The 18,191-nt window shown below is 41.3% G+C and overlaps 1 protein-coding gene across 1 annotated transcript; it reads left to right on the top strand.

Moving 5' to 3' along the window:
- Positions 1-1,821: 1,821 nt before the first annotated feature.
- WDR75 (WD repeat domain 75) lies at positions 1,822-17,864 on the top strand. The gene is made up of 21 exons (XM_012575030.5): positions 1,822-1,950; positions 2,097-2,226; positions 2,972-3,037; positions 3,627-3,720; positions 4,302-4,426; positions 4,750-4,820; positions 5,361-5,474; positions 6,011-6,099; positions 6,894-7,052; positions 7,345-7,404; positions 7,494-7,609; positions 7,943-8,115; positions 8,878-9,041; positions 11,238-11,421; positions 12,809-12,903; positions 13,285-13,380; positions 13,929-14,098; positions 14,676-14,735; positions 15,382-15,525; positions 15,606-15,697; positions 17,506-17,864. Exons 1-21 carry the CDS (start codon positions 1,865-1,867, stop codon positions 17,711-17,713), a joined length of 2,496 nt encoding a protein of 831 aa, XP_012430484.4. The 5' UTR covers positions 1,822-1,864; the 3' UTR covers positions 17,714-17,864.
- Positions 17,865-18,191: the final 327 nt, after the last annotated feature.

The raw sequence follows: 18,191 nt of genomic DNA, 5'->3' as shown, positions 1-18,191 counted from the left end.
GTGCTGGCAGTGTATGGTTTGTTTTATCACTCTGAGCTCCTGCCCTAGGATATATATTTGGGGCTAGTTTTGATCTCTACTTGGTTTATCAGCTTCAAAGCTTATGGCAGATTTCCTAAAATGATAAAAATAAACATGCATCACAAAAACACATGCATTAAGATGTACAAGGTATTTGCTTTTCTCCCTTATCAAGGAGAAGGATGAATATACCAAGTTCCTGTGTTTTAACAAGACTTGATTTACATTTAGTGTAGACCTGACAAAAGAGTCCCACTCACATAATAATGTGGATTAAAGGGACTGGCTTTTCTTGGAGACTTTGCTTTTTTCCCCCTTTGACAGAACTCTGGCTTTACTCAGTGCCTGCGGCTTGGGACCTGGACACAATCTATGTACTGTCCCATACAGGAGGAGCACTAGCTTGCATCTGCCTTTGGGTTCTAAAACATTTTCCAGAATGAGAGCACAACACAGCTGTTGCACCCAACTGCAGTTTAGGCAGCACTTTTAAATTCTACTCTTAGCTCCGGAGAGAGTGCACTGTTTAATTGTCAAAGCATCTGAGACTGGCAGGCAGGTTTCTGGGTGCACTGGGCTCTCTCACCCCCATCCCCAGTTCCCTGTGACCGCAACACTCCATCCACAGTGTGTGCTGCTGTCCCCGCACAACCCTGAATTAACCTCCAACTAGGATTCAGGCAGCAGGGGAGAAAAGGACGGAGTTTACAGCGGAATGATCACAACTACCCGCTCATAACACACCTGTCCCTGTTATTGTCTGTGAAGGGCGACTGTTTAAAAACCAATTACAAGCATACCAGAGATGCCTTAAATCGCGTAAACAGCCGCCAAAACTACACAGCTGCAGAAGAACTGCAATTGCTATTCCGGAGCAGCAGTGAAGGGCACAGACACCATAAATCACGTTGTACTCCAGACATTCCCATTGCTTCTGACAGCGGTTTTCCTCCAGATACGAGAACGCGATGTGCTCAGCAACTCGGCAAACCCACAGCTCGTCCAAGTCGACGAACAAGCGGGGTTTTAGCAAAGCTTACCTATCAGTTTACTCCGTTCAGCCTTCCTGCCCACTTAAACAAGGGAGTTAGCGCATTTTTCTCCTCAGACAAGCGCAATTCCAGAGCCAGCAGAGGACTCTGCCTAGCAGTGCCCTGCAGCCCGTCCCCCGCGCTAAGGCCGGGAGGGACCGGGGTGCTCGGGGAGCTGGGGGTGGCAGCGGCACAGCCCCTCAGGGCAGACACAGCCCCTCAGGGCCGGCGCAGCCCCTCAGGGCCGGCGCAGCCCCTCAGGGCCGGCGCAGCCCCTCAGGGCCGGCGCAGCCCTGCCCAGCGCTCCCCCACCTTTCATCCTGGGAATGGCCGCGGAGAGCAGCCGGGGGAGGTTTCGCACGCAAAACCTGGTAGTGGGCACGGGCAGCAAGCCCGCAGGCTCCGCAGCTCCCCAGCGCTCTGAGGGATGCTCGCAGGGGCACTAATGAAGGGCGGAGCACCCTGTACAAACCACCTGGTGGCCGGCTGTGGCCAGGTGAGGGGCGGGCTCTGCTCCCAGGAAACCGACGGGAGGACAGCGGAGGTTCGGGTTGGACATTAAGAAGAATTCAGAGAAAGTGGTTACAAGGGGCTGCCCGGGGAGGTGGCAGCTCCCGGAGGTGCTCAGGGAGAGTCTGGACGCGGCGCTGGTGCCCCGCTCTGGGCGATGGATGAGCCGGCTTTGGGGCCGCTCCCCTCCTGCGCCGCCGCCGTGTCTCCGTGAGGGGGCGCGCGTGCAGCCCGCCCACCGCGCGCGGCGGCGGCGGGGCCAATCAGCGCCGGGCGGGGCGGCACGCGGGCGGCGGGACAAGATGGTGGCGCCGGGCGCGCTCCGCGTGGTGCGGTGCGGGGGCAGCGGCCTGCGCGGCGCCAGGGCCGTGTTCTCCGCCGACTCCAAGCAAGTGGGACCGGGGCTGGGGCTGCTGCGCTCGGGGGGGCTCCTGAGCTTCCAGCGGGGCTCTGCCCGCCGGTGTCCCCACGGCCTGCGGCTGCCGCGGGGCGCCCGGGCCGCTCGGGCCGGGGTGACGGCGTTTCCCCCTGCAGGTACCTGCTGTGCGCCTCGGGGGACTTCGTGAAGGTGCTCAGCGTGAACACCGAGGAGACCCTGCGGCTCCTCTGCGGCCACGCCGACCTGGTGACCGGCATCCAGCTCAACCCGCACAACCACATGCAGGTTTGCCGGGGCGGGTCTGGCCGGGGGTGTCCCTGACCCTGATGTGGCACCGCGGGGCTGTCCCGGGGCTGGCTGCAGTTTGGGAAGGGGCTGGGTGTGATTAGGGCATCGTCGTGCTGATGTTTCGCTGAAATCTGACAAGAAGGGTAGGGCTGTGTCAGTTTCCTACAAACACAAACGTGAAATGTCACGTGGATTACACTAGTGAATGGAATGACAACAAAACTGAAATACAGCAAAATTTCCGGTTCTTTGACTGAAAGGGTAAAAGAACCATGTGAGAAGATCAGAAATACTGTGGTTGGTGTTCGCCCTTCTGTATCTGCTGGTAGTGATGCAGATGTGGCTAAATCCCTTTAACTTGCCCAGTGGCTCCCTCTGCCCCCAGCCTGCCTTCCTTGCTTCTAGTTTGCTTGGGCTTTTTTGGTGTCTCGATATAAACAAGACTTTACCGGCGGACTGATCTACATATTAGCTTTGTAAAATTAGATGTTCACATGGTGGCTATCTGTGCATTCACTCTTTGTGACAATGTACATTTCAAACTACAGTAATAGTGTTGTGTTTGCACTTTATTTGAAGGCAGCACAGAGCTGGGCTCTTTCCTGTTTTTTTTATTATTCAGTTACCTGGAATCGTAGTTGTGATTTTATGTAGAATCTGGTTTGATATATTGCTATATATATCAATATATATGATACATTGGTTTTACTTATATAGTTGTTTTTTGTTTTTCTATCTTCAGCTCTATTCTTCCTCTCTCGATGGCACCATTAAGCTGTGGGACTTCATGGATGGCATTCCCATTAAAGTATGTTGAGTTATTCCTGTTAAGAGCATGTCAAAAATGGGCACCAATTGCCTGAGATGGGTTGTTCTACTCTTAACACAACCTAAAACCCGTTTAATTATGGCAGTAATAGAATGTGTGGTGATGATTATGATGCAGATCCTTTCAGGGATGAAGGTGGGAGACGTACTGACATACTGACTTGGCTACCTGCTACAGTTTTGAGTCTAAGGTAGCTCTGGGAAGTGTGCTGCAGTTTGGGATACACCAATAGGAATTGATCCAATGGCTTGATAATATGAGCTGCTTACTCATGCTCACATTTTCTGCTAAATACCCACCTGCAGCACTGCCCCAGCACTCTGGGTATGCCTTCTGCTTTGTACTGGGGATAAGGAATCTTGAGGCTTTTCCACAGATCTGATGTCTCATATTTTATTAGTACTGTTTTAACATTTGTATCAGTCTTTGATAGAATAAAGATGAATTTATCTTAGAATCAAGAATTTTAATTAATAGATGAACATTTATTTAAAACATGATTTCCTTAGTTTAAAGACATATGCACAAATGTAGTAATTGTTGATTTCCTTCTCTTTTTTTTCTTCAGACTTTCACTGTAGGACACAAACTTCTGGCACTGTACACGCTTGCTAGCACTGAGGACTCAGTGTTTGTTGTGATTCCAAAGAAGGGTGAACGAGGTACAGTACAAGCAGCATCACCCGTTTAATCTCAGTCATTCTGTGTCTGTGCTACTGTCCCAGCACTGAGCTGCAAGAATCGGCTTTAATATGTTAATTGCAAAATATTTTTTAAATCTTGTGACAGTTGTCTAGTCCTGCACTTTGTACCTCTTCCATTCTCATTCTGTGACATCTGCCATTCCAATATTTGTCTGGAATACTTGTCTTGCTTTTGAGGCAGGTACTGCATGGATATGGTTTTGTAGATGCGGCTCATCTTTGAGCAGTGCAAGGTTCAGGTTATACTACTGACGTTGGGTATGAGTGCTGGAGATTGTCCTCCCACCTTAGGCAGCATTACCATAAACAGACTTGGCCTATTCACAGCATGTCTGGGTATTTTTTTATGGGATTATGTCTGCAATAAATACAGCTTGGCCTTACTGTGTACTGTAATAAATTGCTACTTCAGAGTAAGAGCAAATACTATGCAGCTTCTCTTGGATTCTTCTGCATACAATTGCGCTGCTAGCCATTGTCTGGTCCTCGTTCTTCAGTACTACTGTTGGTTTCAGACAGATTTTTTTTTCTTTGGTCAGATACATTCCAGCTGGTCTCAGTTAAGCTGACAAAAGGAACAGGCCAAGATCTGGAAGGCAAGGAGCTCTCAGTGGTTCTGGATGGGGTGGGTGCATCGACGAAGAAAATTGCGTTTGGCAGAGAAGTATGTTCAACTTTGGGTTTTTTCCTTCTCTGGGTGTTGGTTGGTTGGGTTTTTTTTTTTCCTCTCAAATGCTGTGCTGTTTATGCCTTTATACAAAGCACAGCAGTACTAAAACAAAACTGAAAGTAAAGGAATCCGTGTAAGAGCTGTGCTTTCTTTAATATTACAAAAACAAAAAAGAAACTTTGACACTTAGAATGGGAAAGTACTCAACATCAGCTTATATGTTACCTGCAGAGTAAAGATTTTGTAGTGAAATGTGCTTTATTTTTTTCTTATGTGAAAACATAATCTGTATGTTCTAAATGGCTTTACTTTAACAGGGTGCATATGTGGTATCAGTGAAGAATGTGGATCTCCAAGTTTATTTTTTTGAAAAGAGACTGTTGAACAGGTAAGAATGAAAATGTCAGGTATTGATTCAATCTGATATAGCCTAAATGTTTTTTAACTTACGATGTGTGTACACATGATATCATATTTGATTTTTTGCTGGAGGGGATGTAGATGCTATATAAGAAGCTTCCCGTAGAAATGATCAGTGAGCAGATCAATGGCAGTGGTACCTTACCTTTGCAGCTGATGAGTGTATTTTTTTTTTCAGTTAAATACTTAGGTTGATGCTGACCTGAAACAAGTGACATAGTTTGGGCAGGACCCAGGCAGCAGGAGGGAAGCAGGAGAAAAGGAGAGGTAGAGAAAGACAGAAGCAAAAACTCTTTCACCTTGATTGAAGGTGAAGAATTAAGGAAATCAAGAGGAAAATAAGTCTGTCGCTATTTTTTGAGAGTGCATGTAACCTTAACAACTTGAATATGTTTAATTTTTCTACTCAGAATTATTTTTTATATACACTAGCTGATCCTTTTGAAGATTTGTTTTAGAAAAACCAACCTAACTCTTAGAATTTAAATTCCTTTCTTAACTTTTGAAGGTTTTCTTTAAGTACAGTGAAGACAAAAGGAGACAATCGCTTCAGTTGTGTTGTATGCCATCCTAGGGAGGATTGCATAGCAACTGGCCATGCTGATGGAAAGATTCGCCTCTGGTATGTGCATTTTGGTTAACTGTGTATCCCATTAACTCCTCTGACTGTAGGAATTAAGTCAAACCTGAGCAAAGCAGTCTAATTTGTCCTTAGCATTGCCATTTTCAGAAGTCAGAATGAGCAATGAAGCTGCAGTGCTGACAGTGTATATGTCAAGTGGAAAAAATGCCTAAGTTATGCTCTGTTAAATCTAAACTTGGGTGTAAAAGGTAGTGTAAGAACAGCTGAAATAACTCTTTATGGGCAAGTAGAGTCCTAAGGAGAGCACATCAGTCGAATACATGATTAAAAACATTACATGGTTAAGTTGCTTCCAGGGCTGAGTTGCTCAGTCTTGAGATGTGAGGTGTTGACCAGGAGGGTTCTGAAAAGCTGTAGTGTGGTTCCTTCCCTCCTTCTGCATCACTTGAGCATAGGATAAACTAGTCTAGAAGTTAGAGGGCAGGATGATATAATTGATTCAATTCAATATTTCTTTTTGTTTACTCTGTTGTTGATTTTGTGAATAAAGAATTGTTTTGTTCCTCTCCACACAGGAGGAATTTCCAGCACAGGAAAGCGTACACATATTCCACACTGCACTGGCATCATGATATTGTCATGGATCTGGCTTATTCTGTGGAGGGTGAGTAAAATAAAAATAAAAACCAAAACAAAGCAATGAAAAAACCTACCAAAAAAACCCAAAAATCTCCATCAAACAAACAAAGTGTTGAGCAGACAGGGAAGAATCTGTAGAAGCTCCAAGTTTGTCCACTTACTAACAAGTTAATTTCTAGAATTTTAAGTGTATCCAGAAAGGATCTGAAATAAAAATTAAAGGAGTTATTTTTTAATATACATTTTGATTGGCATTTATAATGCTAGATATATAGGCCTTTTGTCATAGAAGGAAAAATCTAACCTTCTCTCACCTCTTCTCCCACACCTCCCTTTCTGTTTGATTAATAGTATTGATGAGTTCTTGCCAGCTTTACTTGCATCCAAATAAAACAAGCCAGTCTTGTCTGAGCTCAAACTTGCTGTCAGAAATACTACACTTTTATCTGAATTGTGTGATCTGAACTATTCTTGGTATTACTGCCAAGTACTTTTCACAGAAGGAGAACAATTCAGCCATATCCTAACATAAATATCCAGCTGATTCAGAAAGTGGTGGGATCTACTACTCCCAAAGCATTGCTTAAATTTCACTGTAGACACAAGTTCCTCTTACTTAATCAAAGTTTCTCTAGCAATTCAACAGGGTATAAAGAAAAGCATGTCTGTGTGTATTGCCCAGGTTTGATATGATTGTTTGCTTGTGACAGTTTAAAAAGTTTTGAGAAACTCATGTCTGTCTGTCATGTAAAGACACAGGCTGCTGATTTTATTTCTTTTTAAACAAAACCTTTTAACTGTCTTTTGTTGCTGGAAAAGGAACCAGGTTGCTGAGTGGTGGAGTTGAATCTGTTCTAGTCCAGTGGCACAATGAATCTTCATGCCAGAAGGATTTCCTGCCTCGTTTGGGGTCTCCTATCGAGTACATCTCCATGTCCTCTGATGGTGTTCTCTGCTGCACCCTGCACACAGACAACAGTAAGCCAAAACGCATCCTAGTATCACTTCAATGGAAATGCAAATCTGCTTTATTTTGTTGATTTTGGATTAATTAACTAAGAACTGCATAAAATTTCATCAGTAACCTGAAAAAACAGATTCTTTTCCTCTTTGATCAGTTCTGTGAATTTGCTTTGTGACTTCTGTAACTTGGCTTTCCACCTTGGTGTCATAAACTGGGAAAAGATAGATTTACAGTACATATGGTTACAGTTCTTTCCCATCATGAGATGTGTGCCTTTTGCAAGACTTGGTCTGCTTTCTCTTTCAGGAATTACAATAATCAACAGCAACTTAAGGTTTTCCAGAAGTATTCAAGGGCTAATCAAAAGTAAGTGCAGTAAAATTTGTCTTCCACTTAGAAGGTGGAATGTATCACTTGACAGCTTTGGTAATTTGTCACCTGAATTTTGTTTCCAGGTAGAGATGTCAAGACTGGCCTAGTGGTTGATCCTAGAACCAAAGCTTTGGTCCTGAATGGAGAGCCAGGCCACTTGCAGTTCTATTCCCTCCAGAGTGACCAACAATTGTTCAGTGTAAGTTGGATTGGCTTATACCAAAACTTTAACTTACTCAGTCAAGTAACTTAATATGGCAAATGGGAAAAAACCATGCAGCTATCCTCTTAAATGTCAAAAATTTGTAGGTAAAACACTTTCAGATTATTTTTCATTCTTTCTTACACTTCTCATCATTGTGGAATGCATTGTTGTAATTCAGCTTTCCCCACATGTTGGCATACTTCTTCATGCCACAGCCCAGTCAGGTCTCACTGGAGCCCTCAGAACACCCTTTCTCTGTGGTTTCATGAGTGGTATCTCTTACAGCTCTACCTGAATTTTAAGCACACGTGTGGCCTTGCTTTGCAGCTGGACATTGTGCAGCGGCAGTACATCCACCAGGCGGGTCTGAAGCAGTCGGACCTGGTGAAGGTCGCGTTCAGCGCTCGGGGCACCTGGCTGGCCACGGTGGAGGAGAGTGAAGAAGTGACTGACCCCGAGCTACAGCTGAAGCTGTGGTTCTACAGTGAAGAGACGCAAAGGTAATGATAACAGCTGGCCTTCCAGCTGTCAGTCACACAAATCCCTGCACAGATGTTGCCTTGCAGAGTTTTTACAGACCTGGGGAATCACCATGCACACTACAACATCTGCGGCACAGCACAGAGTTGCACTGAATACACACAGAAAATAACTGCTCTGGATCTATTTTACTTACAGTAATCAGAGGCTATTGTAGCCACGGGACTTAAATTCACATATTTTCCTGGTATTAAAAATCGTGGACCTGACAGAATGGTTCTGTAGCTCATACAGTTTTCCCACCTCTCTGTAATCCATCATTAATTGATTAGTTCTTCTCCAGAAGGTACAGAAAATTATAATTTTATTGTTGGTCTTTGTCTTTAGCCAACATATGCATCTGGTTAATAGCCTTTCCCTAATTTTACTACTACAAAAATAACATTTTGACTACAAATTGTTATTTTCTTAAAGAAACAAAGCAAAAGAAAGCTACTACACAGACCAACCACGTGACTGATTTTCTAAGTACTGGAAAGACTGCCCAGGGTTCAGGCTGAGTAGTTGAGAGATGCTTGCCTAGTGGTAATTCTTGGTCCTGGGCTACTGTATGGAAGCCATTAGGGAAACCTGATCTGTTAATACAATACCATTTCACTGTCTTAGTAAGAAATGCCTTTGATTGCTCTTCTCCCTGCCCATTCCAGAATCATCTTGAACTGAGGTCTTCCCCATATTCCATATTAAACAGAATGGCAAGCTTCTGCTTTCTTTTCCTATAGCTTTGCACTGAACACCAGAATAAACACACCCCATGACAACCACATCACAGACATGTGCTTTCGTGACATGGATGAGCTGGGAGATGACTCTCTCATACTGGTAACAACTGGCAGAGACTGTGTGTTTAAAGTCTGGGTGATTGTAGAAGACTCTGATCCAGAAGGTAAGCATAGCTAAAATATAACTTACTCTTACTTCACCTTGTAATATAGAACCATAAGAATAAGCTGAGTTGGAAAGGACCTGCAATTACGTTTGAAGTCATGCTGTAGAAATTAAGACCCTACTTTCATTTGCTTAGTCCCCTGCATTGATCTGCTTTGGCTGCTGCATGAAGTATTGTGTTCTCCTGGGCATCCTGTGATGGAGTTCTGCCATAGTCCCACAGTATTAATTTGGTATTGAGGTTCCTGATAAAGCCTTGGCAGCTGCTGCAGAAAGGAGTGGCAGCCCATGTTTGTTGGTTAAAGAACTGTGTGTGGTAATGATTTTTCCATGCTGAGAAAATGGATTTTTGTCAGTCCTCTGGGCTGGCTTTTCATTTGAGACTCCCGCTCAAAGGAGCAGGATACAGCAATGTGTTACTGTGTTTGAGCTGACTTAGTGTAAAATAATACCACTTTTGCAATTCAACAGATCCACCACTTCAGAGTTCGTTTTTTGAACATCCTTCTTTTCCATTAGGTACTTGAACATCATAGAATGGGTATTTAGGTATTTCTGAGATACTTTTAATAACTAAACTTAACCTCTTGAAAGACATACTAATGTTGACTTCTTTCAAACAGACCATCTGTGTATGTTTATTGATTGCTCTATATGCCTCTGGATGTGAAACACAAAAGATTTCCAACATATTCTTTTACTTAAATGGTACTACAGTTTCAGGCACGCTTAAATGGCACTTTCCTACCACTTGGGTGTCTTGTCTTTTCATGTTCCTAAGTAGTTGTGATAGTGGTCTTGCTGAACTGCTTGCAGTTTAGTAGTCTGTTTGTCTTTTCATGTTCAAAAGTACTTTTGAGCTGCTAGAGTTTCCATTTGGCAGACTTTGCCAGACTTTCTCTTTCCAAGCTCTTTGTCCCTCAAATGTGGCTGCTGATGAGAAGACAAAACCTTGTGTTGCTTACTCTAGTAGTAATATTAGATACTGTATTAGTAGTAATGTCCCTAATGGCATCTTGAAGAGTGTTTGGTTTTGCTTTTTTTCATAAATTATTCTGAGGCTAAATTATATCTTAACTTAATGAGCAGATACTTTGATCTAGTGTATAGTGTCAGTTGGGGATGAAACTTAAGGGTTTTTTTCCTTCCACAAAATAGTTTTGTATCTGCTGACTGGCCTCATCAGGGTATTTGTATTTTAAGTGACTACGGGGTTTGTTTTGTGGCATATGTGAAAGTACCAATTAATGGTGACTGCTGTGGTGTATTTGCCCAGTGGAGCAGAGTAGGAATGCTCGGGTAGAAAAGCTTTACATGCTGCAGTTTCTCTGCAGCAAACATTATTTTAGCTAAGAGCTCCTCGGTGAGTTCACTCTGGTGTGTGTTAATGGCTGCAGGTCTCTTGCTGGGCCCCTAGATGGTGCCATGCAGTTGGAAGTACTCAATAGTTTCTGGCCTTTTGGTTTTTGTTGGTTTTGTGGTTTTGTTTTTTTTTTTTTACAGGCAGGTCTTTTAATCATCAACTTGTAGCCATTATATAAAGGGTAACTTAGCATAGGGTGATTTTCCTTTTTTTCCTCATCCTACTCAAATGTGTCAAAAGCATGTAGGAATTATTTTATACTGGGAAATGTATGTTAATATGGTAAGTACACCACCTCGTTCCAGTTTATTTTCTGGTAACTGTCAACAGTGGGAAAGGTGTCCAAACAGAATGCAGTGGCAGGTGAACCAACAGAAGGAAGCATGCTGGTGGGGTCACTTGGTGATACTCAAATCTTCTGCAAATAAATTACCTTTGTTGGACTCAAATGCAACCTGTGTTCAGATTTTGAATAATGATCCTGTGTTCTTGCTAGAGTTATGACAGAACAATTTTTCCAGAACAATAAGTGTTGAATCTGAGTATCATTTTACCTAACCTCTGCCTCTGTGAGAGCACAGTTAATGGAGTTTTTCATGGTACATGAATATTGTACCGTGCCAGTCTCAAGGTTCACTATTCAAATGCAAAACTGAGGAGAAATGAAAACCCTACCAGCTGTTTCTCATATAAGAGCAGGGCAGATTCTCTGTACTCTTCAAAAATTATTAAAGAAAGCTGCCTTGCTCTTGAGCCTATTTTGCAATAATAATTGCATTCTTCTTTCTTCATGTATGGACTTGAATTAACTGTCTTGTTCATTCAATGCAGCACACCATAATGTGAGCTGGAGCTGTGACTTTATAGGCAGCTACCACAACTACCAAGCTACAAACTGCTGCTTCTCAGAAGATGGCTCTTTGCTTGCTGTTAGTTTTGAAGAAACTGTCACTGTATGGGATTCACTTACTTGGGATCTTAAGTGTACATTTTGCCATCCACCTGGAAATATAAGGTACATTTTTCATCTGCTCTTCTATGTCTCATTTGAACTCTCAGAAAAGAAAGAATCAATTCATAGCAGTCCAAGACCTTGTATATGTTCATAAACATAGACACATAAATATTGAATTTATTGGTCTTAAATGTGTATATAGAAAAGACTAAAATGGCTTTTAGGTGTTGGTTAAAAATAAGATCAAGTGTTGCAGTTCCTTCTTGCTTACTTACGTCTCTTGTACCTCCCCTCCTTAAATCTATATCCTGGAGCTCAAAAATAGTGTGTTGACAGCCCTTCTCTTTTTCCCCATTAATCCAGAGGTGAATCAAAGTCCTGGAAAAGTATAAATACATACAAGTTCTTTATTTGTGTATGCATGCATGCGAATAGAAATATTCACTACTAAACCATCAATAAAGGCATGATGACCTTATCTTGATCCTCTATAACCTCTGTTCAAAAATCCATGTTTTCCTGGCAGACTATCCCAGCAATGCTTCATTGTATGCTGTCATGATAAAAGACATCAACATTGTGTGGTCACAATATTTTAAACACTTGACACAAAGAATCATGGCAGCATACAGAGGTTTCTCCCTTCCATGTGCTGTGTGTATGTTTGTAAGCTTTTCTTTTGTGTGATGAAATCTGTTTTATGTTGGTCCTCTAAGATTAGAAACTGAGAAATGTTATTCTGAAACTGGTGTGCAGGAAAATTTTGGGAGGCACATGAGCCACCAGCTTGGTGCAGTGGCAAGCTTTTCCCAGGCCAGCTGCCTCCTCTTACAACCTTTACTATTTTTTATACTAAAAGGAAATAAACTACTCTCTGAATATAATGAACTGCTGTATTCCCTGCATAACTTCAAAGGGCTATGCTTTAATATACAAATTCTGTCCCTTATTAGCTTTTTTGAAAATCTTTTATCATTAGAAGTCATAAGGCTGTTCTGTTATTCTCAAACAAGAGACTGAGAAATTAAATCACATGCTTTCTTCAGCTGGAGCAGCTTATAATAACCCCTTTTTTAACTACTTCTCTCGTTCTAGTTCCCAAATGATAGGGCTTCTTTAATTATTAAATTATTTCCTAATCCCAATACTTGCATTATGTATGGGTTTGTAATTTATTTAAGAGTTTTAAATCCCACCTTTATATTAGAATGTTGTAGAAACTTGTAATCCTTACATATTTATGCACACTTCAAATTATCAGACTTTCTGATAGTTGTGTGTGGGGTTTCATGCCACTAGAGGTGAATACAAAAAGCAAACTTTGGATTTAGATACCAACACTAAACCATAACTGAATGGTTGTTATGAGTTTTGAGTAATTGCTACATAGAAAAACAAAGATGAACTCTGAAGGTGACTAATTTGTTTTGACTTTTTACTTCTGTAGGAACATCTGCTTTGGGAGACTAACATGTTCCAAGTACCTTATTGGTGCCACTGATTATGGCTTTCTGTGTTGCTGGAACCTGCTCACTTGTGCATGTAAGATCAGCTTGAATGTGTGCTAGAGTAATTTATTACTTGAAATTACTGTGAAACCTTGAAATAATTCTAGTTCAATTCCAGACTTAAAACACTACAAAATGCCCTGTGGAAATGGGATTATTTTCATCCTTAGGATAGTATCCTGTCCATGTGTATGTGCTTTGTGTGTGCAGAATAAATCTTGGGTTAAGTGAACGATAACCCAGTAATAGGTAGTGTATCTTACACTTGTGTAGGACTTGGTAGCATTTGTGTGTTTTTATTCACCAGGGAATGAGTGGAGCTGCCTCTTCCAGCAGCTCAGGCCCTGTGTGTTGTTTGTTTGACCTTTCGTTTGGCTCCTTTTCACCTCTGGCTTTTGCTGTGTTTGCTTTTCAGTGGAGTGGAGTGCCCACCTCAACGTCGTAATTCTGCAACCTGATCCCCTTTCTGAGCATATTGCTGCAGTCTCATGGCTCTCCAAAGAGTCCAGCTGTAAGTACAAAGCCTTCTTTCACAAGTCATAATCGGCAGAATTTAAAACTGGGGAAGCACAATTTCTAGAAAAGAAATTTTCTTAGAATTCAGACCATGAAAGCTGGAGAGGGACTCCAGTGTGTGATTGCACCTGTGGAAACTGAGCCTTATCTGACAGCAGCATTCAAAAAAGTGTGTTACCTTTTCTTCCAGCAGGTAGTTTCATGTACAGGATAAATCTCAGGATTAACCACAACTTCTGGTTGAGGGTCTCAATGTTCTTGACCCTCTCTTGTAAATACAGAATTGTGCAGCTACATTTTAGAGCTCTGACATTAAATTAACTTCTCCTATAGAAATGTCAATTTCCAAGTGTGTTCTCTGGACTGGAGTACTGTGAAAAGTCCCTTCTATTACTTAGCAAAGTTATCCAGTTATATTCCTGTGAACTGGTGCTTGGAGGCAATCCTGTCCAGCGTTCCTGACTGTGACACACAGGGCTTTGACAGCTGGCCAGGAGCATAAGAATTTCCTGATTTAAAAAGAAGATATTTTTGGTTTTGCAGTGTTTGTGTTTAAACCAAGTGAGCCACGGCCAATCTACATCCAGAGAAATATTTGTAAAGAAAAGATCCTGCTTGCTGCCTTCGTTCCAAGAGATGAACCTGAAACGATAAGCTCAGAAAAATACCTTTGGCTAAGAAATTCCCAACTGTTTTTTCTTACAGATACACAAGTAAGGAATAGTAATTGATAGGTGATTCCTGGGGAAGAACTGGGTTTTTAAAATGGATTAATAGGAATTCAGAGTTCTGCTTATGAGCATAGGAGTTCCTTTTTTGATTTCAAGTCATTGTAAGCTATGCTTTGTTGAAAGCTTTCAACTGCCAAAACAGCCTAAGATCAAAATTATTTACTGGTTTTCTACTGTGAATAGTTTATACTGCTTCATTGATACAAGAGACTAGATAACATGGGAACATTGCCTATTCTCTTTAACTTAAACAAGAACCTAGAAGCTGTATGGATTATTGCTGATTATTCAAATGTTCCAGGTGATAGTCAGTTTCCCTGTAATTTCTGGATGGGAGTGTGGGGTTTTTTGTTTGTTTTCCAAAAAAGCCTATGGAACCTCTAGGTCCATTCTTGCTTCTCTTCAGTTTCTTTACAAAATAAAGAGGAAGAGATGCTTTTGTCTCTTCCACCTGACTGATAAAACTTCTGGGTCAGTTGGAAGCTTCTGTAGGCAAGCTATGTAAATATAGAAAGCAGTTTGACATATGATAACTGTGCTACATCCTTCTGTATTTTAGGAGCTAATGACACTTAGCACAAAGTCTCTGGAAGAAAGGCTCACGCCATCAAGCAAACAGGTACCTCTCATACAAGTTCCATAGTGAGATGGACAGAAGAGTTCAAGATTCTGATGGTTATTTTGTCATATTGAAATTCCCTTTTGTCATGAGAATGCCCACCAGATCCTTACCTGGAGTCACTTAGCTGAAGGGGCAGTAAGCTGGATTTGCTTATTTTTTGACAAGAAGTGCTGTTTGTAAAAATTTTTTTAAGTATCAGTGAGCTGCTCTCCATTTCCCCTGGCGGGGTGGGGGGAGGGGAAAAAGAATACTTTTCTAAAATATTTAACTTACACAAATGAAGCAAAATGTTTGAGTAAGTTCTTTCCTTATCTTGGAATATAAATGATCTTTTGGCTCTGTGGAATCAGAAAAAACCATCCTTTGGTTTTCTGACACATGCACCACCTTCCATATTTGGAAGTTAATAGATCAGCAAACTAAAATCTAGTGTTCTTGGGTCTAGATTCTGGAGAGTTTTGCAACCCTCTGTGCAGGATTCTCTCCAGACACCTGACAGAATGAGTATGAAGACCCACATAGGTCAGTTGAGTTAAATTTGAGTGTAGGCTTTTCTCACTTGGGTTTATTCTGAACTTTGGTAACTTAAAAGAAGATAGAACTTAGATTTGTGACACTAAAATTCTACTTACATTTTTCCAAGCTGGCAGTAGAAGAAAGTCTTCCTGTGACACCATTTAGTGTGCTGTTGGGAAAGCACAGACGTCAGCAAGCACAGGAGGATATAGACCTTGGAAAACCAGTTGTTCATAATAAGCAGGAGCAAGCTTCACCTGCTGTCAAAGAGGTAGGAGTAATTACAGTAAATGTGCAAGTAAAATCACAACAAACAAAGCCTTTCATAGAGCTTCTGTTTTATCTTTGCAGCTTTTGCATACTCCAGCACACGTTTTGCCATCTGCTTCCTTCCTCTGCACTATATTTATTAACTCATTGCTCATCTCCAAAGAGAACAAAAGGTAAGAAAAGTTCAAGAACTCTCCTTAGCTATCAAAGTTACTTTAAATTATGTGAGTCTTTGTTTGAAGTGTAAAAGCAGTTTTCAAACTCCCTTGATCTATTCAGTAATTTACTAGAATACTTCAGTGTAGTAATGGTCTGCCTGTTTAGTGTATTGGCTCTTTTGTTGCTGTTATTTTTGCTGGGTTTTGCATAGTGTGCTTATACACAAAACGCTGCCTTTTACACACAAATATTCTCTATGAATTTAACTTTATTCCAGGGTTTTAATGGCTTTTTAGTGCTATTTTTGGTTAAATATTAGAGTCTCAACTTTATTTGAAATTACTATGATTTGCTGCATAATTTCTAGATACACCAATAAGTTAGAATCTTGATCTTAAGAATTTGTTCAGAACTCAAATGTCATTTCTAACTCAACTACAAAGTACAAGTGTATATTGTAAGCACAATTAAGTTTGGCTTACGGTGTATTAATGCCAGTTTAATAGAGTAGTTTGGTAGGTACTTAAAATTGTAGCTTGCTTCTTTGGGATCAAAGAACTGCAGGCGCAGGGATTATGACAGTGGTCTTGTATTAGCATTAATATCTTGTCACTAATACTGAAGGCAGTTCAATGATTGCATTGCTGTGCCATCTATTCTTTAATGTGCTTCATGAAGCTCTGCCAGGCCAGGGATGAAAACCTGACCTTGCAATCAGGTGTTGTTATGGATTTGCCAGACTGGTTCGCAGGGCCAGAGCTCACCAGGGAGCAAGCACAGCTCCTGAGTGTGCCCTGGCTTCTGCCATTGTGCTGGCCACTGCTGCAAGATCTCTGACTGCATGGCACAACAAAACAGCCACAGAACAGTGGCAGAAATCTAATACATGGGAACATGGGAAGTTGCATCTAGTTTCAGTCCTGAAGAATGTGAGAGTTCAGTGACCTGCGTAAATATTTGCACTTGCAGAGCTTGTACTTTGGCAGTGGTGACTACTGTGGCTGTGCATTTAAAGGTACATGTAAGCATTGGGCCCTTAAAGATTGACCACCATTTATCACTGTATAGTGTATATATTATACAGTGGATATATTATTAACATTAAATGCTTATTTTCCTTGGCAATATGATATTACTGTGTGCTTCTCTGATTACATTTTGTGAGTAATGAATAGTTTGTGTTAGAACAGATGATTTTTAGAGGACCAGTACTGTTTTGCCATGCAGTTCACTCTTAATAGATCTGCAGTTAATACTATTAATTAATGCATTTTAAATTATAAAAGTTCCATATAATTTATTGTAATTGTGCTTTATACTTCAGCACAGGCTTAAAACGCTTGAACTCGGAAGGGAACAGCCACTTTAAACATATATGTTTAGAGAAAAAAAAACAAACAACCAAGAATTTTTTTTCATTCCTAGTAATGCTCTAGGTATTGCAGCAGTTTTTAAGACCAAGTGCCCCTTTTCAGATTTGAAATAGAAGAATGGCCTTCTTGAATAATGTCTCATCTATCAGTATAGCCAACATTTCTGATCCTAGGACTGCAATGTTGTGACATTTGTTGTAATGCTGACCTGCCTGCTCTGCAGTTACCTACAATATTTTAAGTTTACTTAGAGGAGAGCTATTTGAGAAATGGCTTGAAATTGAGATAGCAAGAGAAGTATAATAGGTAGACTGAAATGAAAAACATAGACTGAAATAAAAAAAAAAAAAGATAAAATCTTTATTTAGTTGTTTGCATGATATTTTTCCCTTAGAGTACTGTAGTATGTGAGAGTACCTGTTAATTAGTTGTTTCCAACCATCTTCCAGTGCTGAAGAAGTTGCTGATGAAGTAGTAGAAATGGAAAGTGAAAAGGCAGACGGTGAATCAGATGAGGAAGATGTCACAGCAATGGAACAAGAAGATACAAGCCATGTGGAATTATTAGGAGAGATTACATGTAAACTGTCTAAATCCCAGGAAAAAGAGCTACGAAAAATAAGAAAAATGGACTACAGTTGGATATCAGCCTTCTAAACAGACATCTTACTTTTTTTATACTGCAAGTTGAAGCTTTGTGGATTAAATATTCTTAAAAAAAATTCAGGTCCTCTGGCAAAATTTTAGCAGCTTCTCTTTCCAAAGGAATGCAGAACAAGGGGGAGTGATTAAAGGTTTGAAAAGCTGATTCTGCTCTAAGTTTATTACTGATTCTCTATGACCTTAGAAAATGCTTAACCTGGTTTGGGGGCTTCCCCTCCCACCCTGCAAGTGTATTTAAAAGGCTAATAGCAAAATTGAGTTCATTGTCTGACTTGTGATCAGTTAACAAAGTGACAGCTCAGCTGCTGAAAATCTTCCCCACTGAAGCTGGCTTGCAGCAGCAGCAGCAGCAAATGCCTTCAGTTGGTGACAGAGCTTAGCTCAAGGTATGGCAGGGGAGATCAGGGTGGTTCTTGCTGCTGTATACAGGTAAGTAACAAGTCTCCCCAGAAGGTCCTCTCCAGCTGTTGAG

The sequence above is a fragment of the Taeniopygia guttata genome, chromosome 7 (assembly GCF_048771995.1).
Source record: "Taeniopygia guttata chromosome 7, bTaeGut7.mat, whole genome shotgun sequence".
Taxonomy (NCBI): Eukaryota; Metazoa; Chordata; class Aves; order Passeriformes; family Estrildidae; genus Taeniopygia; species Taeniopygia guttata.
The sequence above is the reverse complement of the archived record's forward strand: the minus strand, read 5'-3'. Positions and strand labels throughout refer to the sequence as shown.